The 19,347-nt window shown below is 42.0% G+C and overlaps 2 protein-coding genes across 12 annotated transcripts in view; both read right to left on the bottom strand.

Moving 5' to 3' along the window:
- Nucleotides 1–6,159, bottom strand: part of ano8a (anoctamin 8a) — a 30,222-nt gene extending 24,063 nt beyond the window's left edge. For 4 of the 5 annotated variants that reach the window (XM_032531272.1, XM_032531274.1, XM_032531276.1 and 1 more), the window contains exon 1: nucleotides 3,810–4,821. In XM_032531272.1, the coding sequence (XP_032387163.1) occupies nucleotides 3,810–3,993 (184 nt within the window). In that variant the 5' untranslated portion in view covers nucleotides 3,994–4,821. Of the gene's footprint in view, nucleotides 1–3,809; nucleotides 4,822–5,971 lie in introns of those variants that run through there. The other variant, XM_032531273.1, reaches the window with a different exon arrangement.
- A 5,718-nt stretch (nucleotides 6,160–11,877) lies between these two features.
- plvapa (plasmalemma vesicle associated protein a) lies at nucleotides 11,878–18,239 on the bottom strand. Of its 7 annotated transcripts, XM_032531280.1 has the most exons (8): nucleotides 17,543–18,238; nucleotides 16,988–17,045; nucleotides 16,125–16,843; nucleotides 14,480–14,843; nucleotides 14,174–14,389; nucleotides 13,700–14,113; nucleotides 13,089–13,146; nucleotides 11,878–12,216 (listed from the first exon to the last, which is right to left on the bottom strand). In XM_032531280.1, exons 1-8 carry the CDS (start codon nucleotides 17,927–17,929, stop codon nucleotides 12,183–12,185), a joined length of 2,250 nt encoding a protein of 749 aa, XP_032387171.1. In that variant the 5' UTR covers nucleotides 17,930–18,238; the 3' UTR covers nucleotides 11,878–12,182. The 7 variants fall into 7 exon arrangements, with proteins under 7 accessions (XP_032387171.1, XP_032387172.1, XP_032387173.1 ...); XM_032531281.1 differs by having other exon boundaries at nucleotides 14,264–14,843; nucleotides 17,543–18,239; XM_032531282.1 differs by having other exon boundaries at nucleotides 14,354–14,843; nucleotides 17,543–18,239.
- Between the last annotated feature and the right edge of the window lie 1,108 nt (nucleotides 18,240–19,347).

The raw sequence follows: 19,347 nt of genomic DNA, 5'->3' as shown, positions 1-19,347 counted from the left end.
CCCCCCCCCCATCTCTATGCATTGAACAGCTGTACTGTCTCAAAAGCAGATAAACTCAACCTGAAACATGAAAGGGAGTGAAGGGAAGAAGTCTAGCCAAGTTCTTTGAAGACAGCAGTGAATTATGTGACCTTGGGCGCTTCAGACAAAGACGGCTATTATAACACACAAAACGCAAGAGACAGTTATATTTTTCTAACAGATAAATATTTGGATCATGCAACAAGGCAGGCCTCCTCGTTTTTTTCGGGTAATTATTGTAAAGATTTACAAAGAACATGGTAACGCCACTAACTCTCTAACTGGGACGTTTTGGGGCCTATTGATGGGAATTTGCTATTGTACGGTGGCCAGCAGGGACAAACGCCCTGCAACTTAAGAAAACACACGCAAATTAAGAAATCATCTTCATTAATATGACAACATACGTGCAGCATTCAGCAAACGTGCTGTAACTACACACAACACAACCAAATACATAAACACGCTGCAAATATAGAAACAAAAAGAAAAGCACGAAACCCCCAAAAGAAGAAGGGATGCAAAAAGAAAAGCAGATGCAACAAACCGCTGCATCCAGATTAGTTCTCCAGGCCTCTGGAGGGGGGGGCTGAGAGCGCTCTGCCATTTTTATTAGAGTCTGGTATGGCTGCAGCCTGGAGACCTCCCATCCATAGACTTCAAATTAAATTAATATTATTATTAATCTAATATATTAATTAATATAGTCAAATTAATGAAGCGGTTTTGTTAATTAATAAAAAATAATTAATGTCTTGTCTAGTTGCAGGGCGTTTGCCCCTGTCGGCCACCATACTATTGCCATGCTACGATCATGTGACTTTGAGCAAATGCTGTAAACAAATATATATATATATATATATATGTACATGGACCAGAATCTGCCTTAAGGGGAGGGTGGCATATCACAGTGGGGGGTCTGGGTGTCTTCCCCTCCCTTATTTTGAGCACCAAAGACTTCCTTTCCTGCATTTGGATACACGTTTATTCGCCAATTTACAGTGGAAAAACCTTTGCTTCTTATGCTAAGGAGAAAAACACAGATGACAATTCAAAATATGTCAAAAATATAATGGAAATGATGTTGTTGCATGTCATTGGGCATTTTTAGGAGGGTATGGAAATCCTGGAGCTTTCTTAGTGGGAATACTGTGTTTACCTGCATATCACGTAGATTACACCACTGGTTGATAGCTTTTGCTTATAGTCTACTTAGTTATTAGTGAAACAGTCAGCGTTGTAATGGAGACCAAGTCATCACCAAGACCAGAGTGTATCGAGACCGAGACAAGACAGAGGGGTGGAGAACAAGTCAGGACCAAACATCAAGGTAGGGCGAGACCAAGTCAAGACCAAGACCAAGCAGGGCTAGACCAAGTCAAGACCCAGACCCAGACCCACACCAGACCAGTGCGATGGAGTCCCACACTGAATGCCATGATAAAATGTGGAAAATGCTAACGATAGGCACTCCTCGAATTGATCTGAAATATCCACATTCCCATCAAAAACACCCACAGAAAACAAAATTCTTCTTCCTCTTCATTCACCTCTTTTATTGCCTTAAGTGTATCATGAGAAATGCCGTGATAAATTAATCAAAAGGCAGTTATGGACTTGGCTCCTTATTGGAGACGAGATGGAGTAAAATGCGGTCACTTTAGAGACAAAAAATTCAAAAAGTGGAATCTAGACCGGTCACGAGTACTAACACTGGATTCTGTATTAATTTGCAATAAATAAACCTAGCGATAAATACTGATCTTGGATATAGACAGGCTTAGATATTAAGATGTTGATTTCTCATGTGAGATTGATAATACGTTACATGTATTGAATTACCAACATTATGGATTATCACAATTTTCGATAAATGTCTATGAACTGAGCAACCACTACATTTCCCCAGAAGTTCAACCAACAAGCCCACCCCTGTACCCTCTTGTCTCATCATAATCATTTCTTTTTCACAGATTTGGGGGTGGGCTCATTGGTCCTGTGCCTGTCCCAGCATGCAATGGACCAAAAGCAAGCAGGCAGCCTGGATAAGTTGCGGACCATTAAGTCATATCAGAAAGACCATTACATCCAGACCTGGAGGTGGCTACACTGTCCGGTTCCCCATCACTTGGATGGTGTAAACACAGAACCCACGCAGCCAAATCTTCAACAAATGATTAATTCAATAATCAACAGCTCTGTAATAACCGCTGATCTGTCTCAGCCTCAAAGGCCACACTGATGGGATCATCAGCCAAACCCTCCTACCTACTCCAGAGCTCAGCTAAAACCAAAACACAAAGCATGTGATCCTACTTATATTGTTGAGACTGTTACAATCAAAAGAGGACAGGAAAGTGTAATTGTGCTTATATATCATATTAAGCCTGTATCACCTGTCCTGAGCCATGTATGTGTTGTTGAGATTTTCTCCAAAAGTCTACATTGTTTGGCTTCAACCCTCTATTGCATGGTGTTGCCATATGGCAAAAATGCAACAACAAAAAAAATGCTTTGTTTTCTGTTTAATTGTGTAAATAGGTCTTTTGAAGTGACATTTTGAAGTGTTATTAATTTGATGACTTCACATAACCAGGAAATCCTGTTTCCCCGCCCCTTTACCGTGCATGTACCACACTAAAGATCAATTTACAGGATCAGCCAAAATGTAGTCATTTTTTCTTAATTTTAGAAGCATTTCTTTGAAAAAAAACAATTCATCTGTTATCTGGGGTAAGCACACTTTTAATTGTAATCACTTAAACCAGTTAAAATGCTATATTGTTCTGTAAAAGGCTAAAATGAATTGGTTGCCATATGGCAGTTATTTGTTTGGTAATTTTTCAATAAAGCATATATTTAACCAAAACATGGATTTCTTGGCACTTTCAACAAATGCATGCCCCTTTAATTTTTTTTTTCACGATTGCATTATTTAAGCAACCTGGAGTCATACAAACACATCAAGACATTTTAACCATGTTTAAAAAAAATCATGCAATAGAGGGTTAAGTCAAGATGCAAAAAAAATGCAACTACTGCAGTGACATTACTCTAAATTGTAAAGATTAACATTGTAAAGGTTTAATGTTCATATCCAGACCTCTGCCTGAGTCTCCCCTGTTTGCCAGAAACGCTGGATGGGCATCCAAGTCAACATTTCAGGGCCCCTGGACAATGCCATCATCTCAGAGCCCTCAGTGAAAATCCCTGATGAACCCAATAAAGGTTGTGAAATATGAAATGTTCATTGCTGCTTAATACTCCTCATTATGCAATTCCAGAAATCCTTGTCTGCCACCAGTCATTTGCTTACTCACCACTGAAATATTTCTCCTGTAAGTCTTTCTCCCCAAGTCCTCAACACCTGAGACAACGCGGACACAGCCACACGTCCACTCTCTTCAAAGTAAGCCATAGCGTGGGTACATGCCCCCCCCCCCCGCTCCGCTGCGTAGGACTCCCGCATGCACCTGTGGACCACTAGCCTGCCCCGCTCATCCCGGGCCTGTCTCATCGTAATGCGCACTATGTGAATGAAATGAAAAGAGGCGCTGCTATCCATCCCCAAACGCAGACGGTCAGTCTCCCTGCGAGTCATTCAGTGAAGTCTTCCAAGCATCAGTGACTGCACCACACTGCCCATGCACAGTAGCTTCATCTTTCATCCCCATCTTCTTCTTTTTTTGTGTGCGCAAAAAGAACACAAATACCCATCTTCCTCAGATCCACACTACACGCTCTTATCCAGTAATTTATTTGTCTAAGGGTTTTTCTGCGACACTCACCGAGCACTCCGGATGGCGTTAAGGGCATATTCTGCTGCTGGTTGTTGGTCCTGTCCTGCTGCTCGCTTGGCACCGTCCTCTCCATCCTCTCCCCTGCCCCGTCGCTGTCGTCGACGTCTGCGGCGCCGCCGCCGCTGTTTCCAGCAGCGTCGCTGTCAGCTGCTCCGGTGCCCGCCGCCTGCATGGTGCTGCACAGTACTTCAAGGGCTGGAAAAAGCGCACTGCACGGAGGACTGTGTTTTTAGTGCATTGCCGTTGCATGTAAAGGGGAACCTCTGATGGAGGAGGAAGAGGAGAAGAAGGAGGAGGAGGAGGAGGAGGAGAAACATGATCATGGCATCTACACGCACACTAGTCGTGACTGAGGTCGTGACGACAGAGTTGAGGGGAACACCGAGCACGCTACAGGTCTGCACAGGCCATAGACCCTAAATATTAATAAATAAATATACAGTCTGTGGCCCATGCACGACTGCAGCTGGTTAAATCGCACATGCATTCTGTAGCCTACACTACATGTCCCACAATGCCCTGTGCAATCTCGTTGGACTGTTTCGAAAAATGTCTAATATGAATAATCGACATGTCAGGGCCTCTGGTCCAGACATCTATTTTTTTGCCACCAAACTTGATATTTAATGCATATATTTGTGGATGGTAAAAATGTGTTGTGGGCCCCTGCTGCTTTTTCACTGAGGGATGGTAATGATGAAGTTACAGCTATTAGCTTAGCATAGCATAAAAACTAGAGAAACCGGAGGAAATAACTAGCTTAGGCGGTCTATACTCTGTCCAAAGGCAGTTTGGATCAACTGAAGTACATTTCCTGGATATTTCCTCACATCCGGCGCCGCTGCATGGATCACACAACAAGGCAGGGATGCTTGGTTCTTTACTAAGAATATGGTTACAGCATTTCCTCTCTCACTGGGATGTTTTGGGACCGGTTGGTGGGATTGCTGTGGACAAAATACACACGGTGATACACAGGTAAGAGACAGTGAGGTTTAATGTTTCCAGTTCATTTAAACAGCACCAGCAGATCATTTATTAATGTATGTTATGGTTTTCTTCTGCAGGGTGCACATTTTCCACCCAAACAAGTTCCTTCCAGAGACTATTCTGCAGAGCTGCATCCGGGGTTTAGCACCGCCCACAATGATTGTGATTGGTTTAAAGACATGCAAAACCACCCAGGAGTTTTTTCTCCTATCACAGCGCTGCGGAGATAGTTCTATCATTAAAGCTTTAGGCCACACATATTCTAGGCAGTAGCGAAGCGGCTAGACACAATAATTATATTTGTGTGCGGCAGGGAGGTGTGTTCATGGGTTTCAAGCTAGAAGACATTTTTGTAAACATTTCAACACAAGTCACAGGAGTCCCAGGACTCTGGCACTGCTGAAAGTTGAAACTATTGCCAACGTTTTGGCTGCACTTCGGCTAGCTGAGCAGCTTTACAAAAACATTGCATGGCACCTGGTGATTTTTTGGCGAGGCTAGGTGTCCCCCCCCACCCCCACCCCCAGCCTTTGTGCTAAGCTAAGCTAACCGGCTCCTGGTTGTAATGTGATGGTAATATTTAACATAAAGACATTAGAGTGGTATTAATGTCCTCACTAACTCTAACATGAGCATGTTTCACAGCATGTCTACCCATTAATTTAAACAGTTAATATCATACCTCAGTGGTGCAAATTCTCCAACAACCAACCAACCGACATGCAGTGAACATGGGCTTCTTGGGCTTCATCTGGTTTATAATCCAGCCTTGTAACTCCAACAGACAGAATTCCCAGAACAATACTTCAGATACCCATATTTGTAATTTCTCATAAACCCTGTGAGATAGAGCCATTGCTTCCATGAACTGTTCACTTTCTGTTTTACTCAGAACACAAGACAAAGATTTATATAAATATTCTGAAGGCCCACAAAGCTGTCTTAATACATTACTCTGTCAATTACACCGTAAAATGCTGTGTCAGCTGATTCCTAAAAACACTTTGAAAGGTAAACAGCTTGGAGAGTTTAATGAGAGCGTAATTATAATACCATATGGTGCTGTATTTAAATGTGCATGTCTCATTTTCCTTCAACAATATGAAAAAGTATTGCGCGGAAATGTTTTGCCTAACACTAATTCAATTATTCATAGATACCTTCTGCTGGGGCCGTCACCCAAAGGCACGTCTGCCCGCCTGTCTGCCTGTCAGTTTCTCACTGTCATGTCAGGACATGGACCAGCCCTCCCACAGCTTTGCCTGCTGGGAAAAGGAGTTCCGCTGCTTCAGGCCCAGCGAGCAGTGCAGATGGACAGGATAGACCGTGGACTGGATTCAAACGACGCCGAGGTCTGAGAGAAGAATACGGTAAATCCCTTTCTTTAAAGTAATGACTGCTGATAAACTTCCATTACATGACATATTGCAAAATGGAAACACAATATCACTCCACATTCCAAAGCTTCCAGTTCCATTTTATTGCAGCAACAGATCATAGGATTATCCAATAAATTCACCTTGTCTGCTATTTTTTTTCTTTTCACTCTTGGTTCCATGGGAGGGTGTATGGGGAGGGAGAAGTTCTCAAGTTTGTAGGTATGTATGCTCATTTCTGTATATTGAAAACGCTTAAAATAAAGTAAAAAATCACCTTGTCCGTATACTGATTGTGATTGTGTGACTAATAACTTCCTGCTTTGGAAATTACTGAACTCTATAGACTTGTTGAAAGAAGTAGAACCTGAAAAAGGACCCATTCATTTCCCTCTGATTCCAGTCTGACAACACACTGCTCTGGACACTAGATGGAGGCAGTAGACTGCATATCTCTTAAAGCCACCAGGGCTAAAGTCAGTCATTCAAATGTTAAACTACCTTATCCCTTGTGTTGTCGTCCTGTCAAAATTGAAAATTGAAACTTTTGCTTATGATTTTGTCCCTTTTTTCGACACTTCTGACGCTTTTTTTTTGTCAGTGTTTGTCACTTTTTTTGACGTTTTCAACACTACGTAACCCTAATTTATGGGAAATTAAACCTAATGTTTGAGTTAGAAAAGCAGAAATTAGGAATTATTCAGACTATAAAATTAAAGGAATGTATGTTGGATAATCCCAGACTGGAATATGTCAACTTTTACTCAATACTGCTTCAAATCCCCTTCAATTTGTTTTTCAAATGCTAAAAAATTGAATAAGACGCCCCAAAATGATTGAAAGTAGAGATTTGTACTTGACATAGAGCGTTGTTTGGAATCAATCGTGTTATTTTGGGTTATTTAAAAGAACACTGATATAGGAAAACGGGTCAATTTGACCCGAGGACAACATGAGGGTTAATATAACAACACTGACATTTAGAATAAAAAAGAATACACATTATAGTCCCAGAGGAGGAAATTTGTCTTGGACATGGTGCTACAATCTGTTGCTTCAAAACATTAACATGTAACAAAAAAAACATTGTAAAATCAACATAAACATAATAATATATTTTTTTTAATAATTTATACTCTTTATGGCTCCCAATTTACACTCTGTTGTTATGACACACTACACACAGGGCTGAAATACACACACACACAAGCTCAGGTCCTTTTACATGGACTAATGGAGAGATGGGCTGCCAGTGCTGGACCAGCGCCCTGAGTGGTTGAGGGGGGTTTGGTGCCTTGCTCAAGAGCCCCTTGGCAGTGCCCAGGATGTGAACTGGCATCTCTCCAGCTACCAGTCCACACTCCGTACTTTGGTCTATACACAAAAAGACACAAAAAAGGACTCTCACAACATCCTAAGAATTAACTGTAATAATTAAAGTGCCATTAAAACACAATTATGTCTTTTCTGACATGGGATGTGGAATTTAGGATAAAAAGAAATGTCCTCCCTTCTTTTTTTCAAGATACCCACTTTCAAGACAGGCTATTTTTTATATTTATATCATAAATCATAATCTCATATGGCTTTGGAACATTTAGACAAGCAATACTTAAACTCCCCAAAACAATCTGTTAACAGGAAAAAAAGAGAATTATCAGGAAGTGGTAAAACACACAAAGGTTTAAGGTTAAAAGTCAACGTTCTGGCTTCTCATAAATTACTGAGACAAACAAATGAGAAAAAGAAAAAAGTAAACGAGTCTTACGGGAATTTCCCATATTCCCGTTTTGAGGTTAAGGACAGATAACAGAAACAAATCATTTTTATTGTTTCCTTAAACAACACAGAAAAATATGATCAGAGCTCACGAGGCTGCAGAGGGCCAAAAACCAGCTCTATAAATGTCTATTAGGGTGGAGGTTTGATAAATCACGGGACCTCTCAGTGGAAACTGTAGGCCTCTGGGCAGCCCGCGGCCTCCTTGTTTTATAGATTACAAATGGAAATGCTGGAGTCAGTACACTTTCTAAATGGACCTTTAGGAATTTTAAAAGTCCTCCCTGACGTTTTAAAAGAGCTTGGGATGTTCCACTTCTTTTGGTTTCACTTTTTTTTTTTTTACTCTAGATAAAAAGAGGACTGATAACCTCTAAATCTCTGGAAACTGCCAGGAAACAGAAGACCATTTGGTCTCGCGCACTATTGTTTTATTTATCCATTATGAGAAAACATTTATTAAAAGAGGGTCATCCTCCTGCTGAGCAAGGTTACTCCCATCACTTTACGGCTGTCAACAAATAATCTTAGTGCAATGACTGATGAACCTCAGCGGGTGTGAAGGATGGAAACCAAATAACTGCAGTTGCTTTAGCTCTGTTGCTCTTTCTGAGCAGACTAGATGATCCACAATCGTCTCTACTGTATATCCCTGCCTGCAGTGTAGCACCAGTAAGGCTAAAAGAGGATAACCAATGGCATAGATAAATAGTAGATCATTAGTTCCACTTCCAGGCACTGGAAGCTAGTCTGGGTTTACAGCAGCTCAACTCAAGACATCAACAATGTAAACAACAAATGATGCTTGAGGATAATGTCATTTGTTTCGTAGTGAAGCTTTTTGTTTCCAGTTTTTTAAGTTTTACTTTGGTACTCTAGGTGACACATTACGGAAGAGGATTAGGGCCACATGTGAAAAATGTATTTGTGAGTTTAAAGTTAAAATTCTGAGAATAAAAGTCAGAACTCTTTGTTTAAATAGTCTCGCATTGCCAGACCTCCAGCAGATCTCCGCGGAGCTGTGGTGTCCGGTCCGGCTACACCACACACATTCTGGGGCAAAAAATACACTGGGTGGTTTGCATTTCTTTAAACCAATCACAATTTTCTTGGGTGGCGCTAAGCACTGGACGTAGCAACGGTTGCTCTGGAAATAAGTCTTGGGAAGGAACTTGTTTTGGTGGAAGATTTGCACTCCGCCACATACAATATTAACAAACAGTACAGTAACATGAGATATTAGTCAAACCTCATTGTCTCTTATCACCGTGTACATTTCTTTCACAGCCATCCCCTCAATCGTTCCTAGTTAGAGAGTAAATACTGTATACACATTCTTTGTAAATCTTTACAATCCTTCCAGAAAAGAACCATGCAGGCCTGCCTTGTTGCATGATCCAAATTGTTGATCCAGACTTGAGATTAAATTCGAATTCCCCTTTTTGTAACACCCGACACTTTGGACTACTGATTTAACCGGGAGACTCTCTTGCCGATTGTAGATGTAGAAGAGCTCCAACTGTGAGTCACGTAACATTCTCCGGGACAAATGAATGGGACTTTGTGGGGTTTTTTGTGGAACCGCAGTGTTTTGTTATGTTGACATCCCGTTTGCACATTTGGGACTGCAGGATTAGCCCATAAAACTGAGGCTACATTAGGTCTAGTTGCTCAAACACAGGTTGCATGAAGTCAAATACATCCTCCTTAAGCAATTTAAACAACCCCTGTGTTTTCCTTAACCCATAACTCGTCTGCAGAAAGAGGCCAAGGTGAAAGTCAGGGTTGCGCTGAAGGACTTAAAGACAAAAGGACATCAGCGCTGGAGAACATTCTCCCTCCCAGCTGCTTTCAGTGTTTTCCACCCTTCCCCTCAACACCATAGTATGTGCACCAGAGAACCCGGTGCACCCGGTCTTTACCTGCCTGGGCAGCCATGGGACTGAGGAGGCCAGGCAGATAGGAAGTGCAATTAGAAGTCACAGTAAAGAAGGAACATTAGCAGTAACAGACAATGAGTTCGCAGTCTTGCAACCCCAGGTAAGGAAGGAGGTCGTAATCGTGAGCTCCCGTTCCCTTTCCTGCATCAGCAGAGGGAGGGAGGTGGATGGGAAGGCTGTAGCACAATGCCCCCCCGTCTTCATCAGGGCCTCTCAGTGCTGTCCACAATGCTGAGGGTCCCAGCCAGCAGTGTGTTTAATAATCTGTCATTTAGCCTCAAACGGATCCTGTACTGGATGATCCTGATCCCAGTGGTACATGTGGCCTAAGTTATGACCTACTACTTGGCAATAAGGACAATAAGGACAGGCATTTATAGATCTATTTGATAGTGTCCACTTTTGGTTGAGTTAGCTGAATGACAAAAATCACACCCCAACATTTTTGGCAGTGCAAAGCTGTATTAAATGCTCCATAAACAATTCTAAAAGCTGTTTTTGTTGCACAATCACAAGTTGATACGGTCACCAGGTACTTTTTCATTCTTTTTTTCTTTAAATCATACCAATAATTTGACTGTGGGGTTCAACTGTCTCCCTTCTACACTGTTTGATCTGTATTGTGTGGACTGTGTAATGCTTTATCAAAATCATCTCATACAGTTCACATGTTAAGTTTGGATACAGCCATTTCTAACATGCTTTAAAAAAAAACACTGGATGCTTATTTCGGAAAGCACATGAGTTCATCTCTAGCATCTTTCCTGCAACATTAATTGTTGCTGTTCAAACCCTGTTGAAGTTGTATCCCTTAACTGTATATGCTGTCTGTAGATTAGTAGTTTGGTCGAGTCTATATCAACAAATTAAATAATGATATATAGTAATCATTGTGCACTGCGTCAGCAACAATTGCGTTACGCGTGCACGGGGAATAAAGAAATGTCATGAGTGGACAGGAAACACGTTTGCACAGACCAACATCAAGATAATCCTTTTCCAGCGAAGTAGTTTCAACCCGCCCTGTGTCTCTGTGAGTCCAATAAAGAGACTCCCAGAAGCATCCAAACAGCTGACCTTTAATATCCTCACAGCTACCCCTGCAGTGAGCTGCACATCCCAAATGTGGAAAAACACTTGATGTTAAACAAAGGATATCCTTTAGACGGGAAAGAGCTCTCCCTTTGCTCACGTCCAAGTGCTGTATTTATTAATTGGCGCCAACACACAATACACTCCTGGTTCGTGAATTGAAAGTGCCATCCTTTCACAGAGCAACAAACAGGATGTTAGTCTGTTCTCGAGATGGCTGGTTTTCCTGCTCCGTGGTAGTGTGGTCCAAATGAAAATACATGTGCACTGAGCTATTCTATGGTCCGAGTCAATAATACAATTTAAAACTCTGTAACAGACGTGTAAGGAGTGCCATTTATATTTCTAAAAGGTTCAGACATGGGGTATTTTTCTGTCTACACACAGGCAACCCTGTTCAAAATTTTCTATATTCATTTCCATCTTTTTTTTTTCTTTTAAGAAGATTCAACCCTTCAAGGCACGTTTTGGGAAAGGTCATAGCACACATAAGATACCCAGACCACCCCACCCACCCATTCTTTATAAGACATATGTTGGGATCTTATTTAGGCCATGGATATCCGTGTTCTGAAATGATTCACATTGTTTTTACCAACAGTAACAGTGTATACAAGAGCGTTTCCAAAACTTCCTCCCATGTGCCTCAGGCCTGCTGACAGGTTGGCAGGTAAACATAAACACGCTTCAGGGTTTAAACTGCATTGCCAGTGACTCTCGCCTGAAACATTACAGGAGGGAGGGGTTAGTCATTTTGAGATAATTAGCCACACAATAGGTGACGCACATAGGGACAAACTGTTCTTTTCCGGTCTGCATTTGATAATATCTTAAACCACTTTGTTTATAGAGAAGAGACAGCCACAGTTGATGTGCTTATGTTTAATCAAAGCTTTTATTTTTATGTAGTCTAAAAATACAATATGTGCTTATTTATACTGTGTAGACACAAATCCTTAACACGCAAACTTCACATTTAACATTCAAAAATGCAAAAGTTATTCAAATTACTTTTCTAGACGCATATCAAAGTATGAAACTGTCCCACCCAGTGTGTAATATATGATACATTTATAGATATCAAATGTGAGAACTCAATATGAGAAGCTTGTATTGAGCTGTGCTTCATGGATGCAGTGAGAGACAAATCTCCTTTAAGCTTTGGCTTTTCTAATTAAGGTGGACTAACCCAACATTCTGGAGAGATCTTGTTTCTCCCTGGAAAAAGAAAGAAAGAAATAATAGTTATAACGTTGTTTCTTGATGTGACGCTAATGAGCGAGTGTATCAAACTTAAAACATCACATCTTTTGGTTAATGGATACGTCAGCTGATATTTTATGTGTCTTATTGTCAACCAATCCCATGAAATAAACCAAAACCAACTCAAATGTATTGTGTAGTCAAAGCCTGATTTAGTTCATTTCTTAATTTCCCCCCAGAAACAACCATTATTATCATTACAACCCAAAAATTAAAATCAAAATAACCAGATTTTTCCTGCGAGGGCACTTCATTTGTGATTAGGCACATTTAGACACAACATACAACAATATATAATCCATAATGATACTTATTAAGAAACTAAACTACTAAAAACCCTGAGGGTAGAGGGGTGGGTAGGGAGAATAGGTCAAAGTCTGGAGCAATTTTGGGGGGAGGGGAAGAGGGGGGTGGGGGTGGGAGGCTAATGGATGCTGGCACAAGATTAACATTATTTCTGGTCACTCCTGCATACACTGTCCTGTAGATACCCATCAGAACACCAAATGTATATTAATCAGATAAAATATTTCCTAACAAATGCCCTATTTAGATCCTGTGGTGTAACATGTGCTAAAAACTACAGTGCCCAGCTGTTTTTGAAAATCCATTAACAATAATAAAACTATGTACAGTATTGGTGACTCGTTATGTAATTTACACATTTACGTCTTCATTGGGAACCAGTGGGTTTGGGGCTGAGTGCCACAGACAGGGTACAGAAATCAAAGCATTGTGAGGCATTTTTTAATGGGACTACAACGAAAACACCAGCAAGACCTTAACATCCACTCTCAACCCACAGCTCAAAGACACTTGATACTCACTCTGGGCCTGAGGGGTTGATGATGCGTTGCAGATCTTTAACGTGCTGAGCGACGTTGACTGTTGGTTAAATACAAGAAGCAATCAATCAAGCTGCATTTATGCTTCACAATACTACACAAATGCTAACAATTAGCATTTCTAACAAGATCTAAGGCTACAAACAGAGCCATTCATTCAAGGCCTGAAGAGGAATTATTAATAATGGAGTTTGAACCCAAACTTTGAATGCAAATGAATGGTTGCAAACTGATTACTCCTGATGTTTGTTTAACAGGTCAGTTCATCCAAATTATCAACCTATCTTGTAGATAATTTTGGGGTTTTATTAACCCAGGCTTTGAGATATCCAAATGGAATGAATTAAATTTTACTTTTCATTTCACTAAGAACAATGAATACATTTCCATTTGCCTCTGTTGTACTGGGGTGGGAGCAGAATTGGTGGATTTCTCAAAACCTTGGCAAACAATACAAATCTATCTGCATGGCTGGATACCACTTGGGATACGAGGTATGTGAGAAAAAAAGTTTTTGGGAATCTAGGTGAACCATACCTTTATATAAAAATGCCCCAGAATAGTAATGATAAACTGCAGGTATATAATCTTACCTGAGCCACTTCCCAGTCCACTCGTTCTTCCTGCACCAAAGGATGACCCAGTTCCACCATAACTATTCCCAGTTGATGGTACTTTCCCTGTTCCACTTCCTGACTTACTTTGTCCTGAGTTACCTAACCCAAGCCAAGCAAATGGGTTGCTGACTGACCCGCTTTTACTCGTTGCCCCAGTTGCCCCAGTCGCCCCGGCAGAAGAACCAGAGGATGACCCAAGGGAAGAACCAGATGCTGGTTTATTCGAGCCTGTCCCGCTTGACCCAGAGGATGACCCAAAAGTTGGAGAGCCTCTCCCACTCTGTGCTGGGTTATTGGAACCTGTCCCACTTGGGCTAAGATTTGGATTTGACGCTGAGCCAATGTTTGGGTATCCTCCCCCAGTATTGAACCCTGCCCCGGTGGAGCTACCTGAACCTGCCCCAACTGATCCTTGTCCTAGCCTATTAACTCCTGACCCGGTGGAGCTACCTGACCCGGACGACAAGACGGACGAGCTTGAAGAGCCTGCCCCAACGGATCCTTGTCCTAGCCTATTAACTCCTAACCCAGTGGAGCTACCTGACCCGGATGACAAGACGGACGAACTTGAAGAGCCTGCCCCAACTGATCCTTGTCCTAGCCTATTGTGTACTGACCCGGTGGAGCTACCTGACCCGGATGACAAGACGGATGAACTTGAAGAGCCTGCCCCAACTGATCCTTGTCCTAGCCTATTGTGTACTGACCCGGTGGAGCTACCTGACCCGGATGACAAGACGGACGAGCTTGAAGAGCCAGCCCCGTTCAATCCTGGCTTATTAAATGCTGACCCAACGGAGCTACCTGACCCAGTTGACGAGACAGACGAGCTTGAAGAGCCCGTCCCAATTGATCCTTGTCCTGGCCTATTGAATCCTGAGCCAGTGGAGCTACCTGACCCGGATGACAAGACAGAGGAGCTTGACGAGCCGGCCCCATTTGAAACTGGCTTATTGAATGTTGACGGAAATGAGCCTGAGCTTGAACTCAATCCCCCTGACCCTGCCCTACCTGGCTGAACCCCAAAAGAAGAGCTGGACGAGGCAGAGCTGGATCCACCACCCAAGCCCCAACCAAGCTGGGGCTGTGTGCCTGACCGAGATGGAAATCCAAAACTCGTCTGAAATAAAATAAGAGCAATGTTAATGGGGGAAAACTGATTATCAACCATTTGTTTCAAAACTATCTGTTTTTTTTGGTTAAAACTTGTCTACTTTGAGTAGACACAAAACGTGATTATATCAACTTACATTTTCTGTTTTAGGATGCAAACCCCTGACTTAAAGAGCATCATAGAGCTTCTTCATATCTAGGTATAACAGACCACAGACTATAACAGAATTTACCCAGTTCTCACCCTTCTGCCCTCTTGTACTTTACTGGCAGACAACTTCCCTCCCCCACTTCCTCCTCTGCCCTTAAAGCTGGATCATTTCCAATAACCTGCAGGGCTGTTTTAATCTAATGCATCATATGCATGTTAAGATATCAAAGCACTGCGATATGTATTGTAGTATTTCTACAGGTGTTACATAAGCAACTATGTCTTCTAATACTGCAGAGACGGAGAGTATTATTGACAACAAAGCTCAAATGTGTGGACAAAAGGACCTAATAGCTGCACAAATGCATGCAGATAATTAAATATGAACGGGGTATTATACCATGCATAAAAATAGCCTGTCTAGTAAATGACAATGTATACATTATAGTGTACTATATTAGAGAATCTCCAGCAGCATTCCTTTCATGTAACATCTGCTGTTACTGTGCAATTAACCAAATTTTGATCGCAATTTCACCTCCTAAACATCACAAAAACAACGTATCTGAGAAAAGCAATTATTATTATATTATCCACATTATGCATTATTATCCACATTACGTTTGCAAGTAAACTCTTATTTTGTCTTGTGTTCTAAAGGGGAATGTAAAAAGTTAAAACGGTAAAATGGAAGTTGTCACTGTTGATTTGTTTAACTGTTGTTTCCACTGTGTTTCAACTTTAATAAATGCCACATCTTTCCAAAAGTCAACTGTGTAATCGTGTTTAATACATCTTTTTCCATAATCGAGCAGCCTTAGCTGTTGCTGTTTACAGCTTGCAGATACTTTCCTTAATTAAACTCTTATTGTGTTCCCTCATTTTAAACTGGCAAACTGCTTCACTAAAAAGTTCAGGATGTTTTACAAGATTGTTCTTGGTATCATTGGTCTCATTTATGTAAAATAATCTAATATTTAAATCTTGAATGTGACCTTGGTGAGTAAAACTCTAAAAAAAGAACACAGAAGAGCTCAGAGAGCCCTGGGTGTGGCCCCTAGAGGCCCCGCTGCCGCGTACGGCCCTGCAGAGTGTATAACATGCTCATTTAATCAGACAAGGCTCGGTTTTTCTTACCTTAAGCACGCAGGACATGTTGAGCTGCTTGATTTGCTCTGTAAGGTGATCAACCTCTTTACTTTTATATTTGACATCGTGTCTCAGGACGTCCAAGTCTCCATTAAGCCTCATCTTATCAATCAAGAGTCTCTCCTTGTCCTCGTCGTGTTTCCGCTGAAGCTTGGCTAAGTTCTGTCCGTGCTGCAGCATCAGGCCTGTGCGGTTCGTGGTGCACCAGCGGTAGTCGTCAGACAGTCGCCAGTTCTCTGCCTTTAGACGGCTGCTTTCTGCCTGGATGGCTGACACCTGTCCTCCCACACTATCCAGGTAACGCTGGAACTTGTCCTCCACTTCCATGGACAAGCTGGTGCAATTGGTGCGGATCTGCTCCAGGTGGTCCCTCTGTTTGGGACAGGTGAGCTGGAAGGCAATGTGCGTAGAGAAGAGGGAACTGATCTTCTCTCGGAAAGCCTTGGAGACATTGGAAATGCCACTCAAGGACTGGGCGAAGTCATCTTTGCATTTTTGCCTAAAGAACTCCACTTCCTTTTCATGTGTGGATTTGTCCCTCCGCAGACGGATGGCTTCCAAGCTAATGGTGTCTCTCTCTTTGGCGGTCTGGTCCATTTCCATCCTCAACCTCTGCGTCGTTTGTGTGAAGTTGGCCTCCACAAGGTCGAGCCTGGCTTTCAGTCGTTCAGTCAGCAGCCCACAGTTGCAGTTATCCGTAACCTGAACTGCTCAGAAAAAAGATGAATGACAGAGGAGAAAAGAAGTAGACAGATCTATCTTTCTCTAAGTGGCAGGTGACAAATAGTTCATATGTCTCTTTTAAGTATTTGATTATTTTTGGGATTGCACTGAAGAATTGTCCAACTTACATGTGGTTGGGCATCGGGCGGTGTTCTTGCATGTGAACAACTCAATATTGCACTGTTGCTGTTCATATCAGTGAAACAAAAGGCATTTTAGGGAATTGTTGTAGACCAGTTGCAAAATGAAAAAAATAGTTAGAATGTACAGTTTACCGTAGTCATTATTAACCAAAATGATTATGTTTTTAATGTCTTACAAATACTCTGACATATGGGTTCAACAAGTGAGTGCTACATGTAATAATTTTAATACAAAATAATCTGTTGGGTTACCTCTTGTTCTAAAAAGTATAAACGAATACCTGAAAATTACATTTTACAATCCTATTTATTGAAATACACAAATAAAATTACATTTAGACAGTAATTAGTGGTGCTGAGGCTCAACCTAACTAAAGCATTGCAGGTATATTGATTGTTTTTTTCCTTTCATCTGTAACTTAGCTTTCATTGACACAAACATATCCACAATTACAAATAAGACGTTGAAGTTAAATCGCAAAAGGTAAAAAGTACTCCAGACAGTAATGTGCATATAGGATACAGTCAAAAGTGTCTCACCATCTTTTTGTCAATATCTTGGATAAGGACCAATGAGATGTTTGAGAAGTGGCGGAGTTTGACCAGGTCCCAGTCGTTGCGGGCCTTCTCCGTCAGGGTGGTGTTGAGTAAGTTGGTCAGGTTCTTCCTCTGCAGCCTCAGGGCCACATTCTCTATGGAGAGCCGGCTGAAGCTCTCCTCCAGGTCCTGGATGCGTGTCGTGGACGCCGAGTCCTGCGTCTTACCGTAGACCAGGAAGAGCACGAGGCTAACTATGATCAGAGACTGAATGAGCGAAGAGAAGAAGAAGACTATGCGCATGTAGTAGCCGCAGCTCTTGCCCTTTGAGCGGTGTTGCATCTTCTTCTGCGGGCTGGACTTGGACACCTGGGAGTACCTGCTGTACATGGATGCCGATGGCTAAAGGAGGTTCAGAGAGAAGTGGTAACGCTCGAGGATTACAATGAGTGGCCAGCCAAGTTCAAACAAGACTCATCTCAGGTGTCTACTCAGCACTCTGCAAGCCAAATGAACGATAACACAATGCAGAGTTATTTCAGACCAGTCGGTGGATTTCACAGTCCATCTCGTGCAAAGCTCGCGCCCTTTTCTCTGACAAAGCCAAACACACCTACAGACATGGACTAGACGTTTCCTCTCAGCAGTGCTGATAGCACGAGAATTGGGCAGATTTGGAGTGAGGAGTAAACATGTATGGGAATTTATAAACTCCTTCTGGCTACACACTCCCCATGATGGGAGGTCGTCCTGGCCTAAGCCGACTCCCTCCGTGGGCCCTCTGCCCCTCCCTACGCAGAGGTTATGCACACACACACACACACACACACACACACACACACACACAACACACAACACAATGTAGGCATGCAAATAGAGAACGGCCGTTCCACAACCCTCCAACACACAGGTGTTGAACACATTTCAGCGTAGAGTTTTTGGAATTAGCATAACATCTAGATCCATAAGAATTTAGTGTGGCCATAAAGACCCTTTAGGAGACTATCTGTGCCAAATCTTTGTTATGGGATCATGAGCAGTGTTTTCCGGTGCACAGCAGGTCGGAGGACAATGGCTCATGTTGTTCTTGTGACATTGTCTTTGATGCCGCGAGTCTCAGTCCAACACAGTGACGTGGGTAACCTGCCCTCTGTCTCAGTGGACGGACACACACGGAGACACACGAGCACGCATACACACAGACCCTTTTAATGAAATACAAGAGCACTGACAGTAAGAGCCACAACTTTTTCCTGCCAGCCATTGTTGACGTGCCAGGCCTCTTCTTGACAGGAAACAGTAATTCATAGAGGAACTGTTGATGGCCAAACCTGCAGCAACTTTTTCGACGAGATCCTGGATTAAAGGCCCCAAGAAACACAGGATATTAAAAACAGTTGTAAGAGATAAACAGTCACAAGGTTGATTCAACTGAGGTTGAAGTGGGTTGTTTTTATCGTCACTTCTTGGAAGTATTTTTTTTAGATGCGTTTACATTTTGGATCCATTCATGGGATGTTGCCAACCTGGCTGACACAGCACTCTCTGATTATAAACAGAGACTTCTTGCATAATTCAGACGCCTTACTAATGCCTTGTATGTCAGCTAGTTCTCAAGCAATAAAATAATAACAAATATGACTTTTATAAAAGGAGAGAGGACATTCCACTCCGCTTTTCTAATTTGTGTTAGGAGAAGAAACACATGAAATAAAAGTGAATAAAGTTTGACCAGGAGCTGACATTCACACACTGAAACAGACGTTCACTTATGTATCATGAGATTTTTTATTTCATATTTTGAGTGA

This window comes from Etheostoma spectabile, chromosome 12, assembly GCF_008692095.1.
Source record: "Etheostoma spectabile isolate EspeVRDwgs_2016 chromosome 12, UIUC_Espe_1.0, whole genome shotgun sequence".
NCBI classification, from domain to species: domain Eukaryota; kingdom Metazoa; phylum Chordata; class Actinopteri; order Perciformes; family Percidae; genus Etheostoma; species Etheostoma spectabile.
This window is presented reverse-complemented; position numbering and strand designations above follow the sequence as displayed.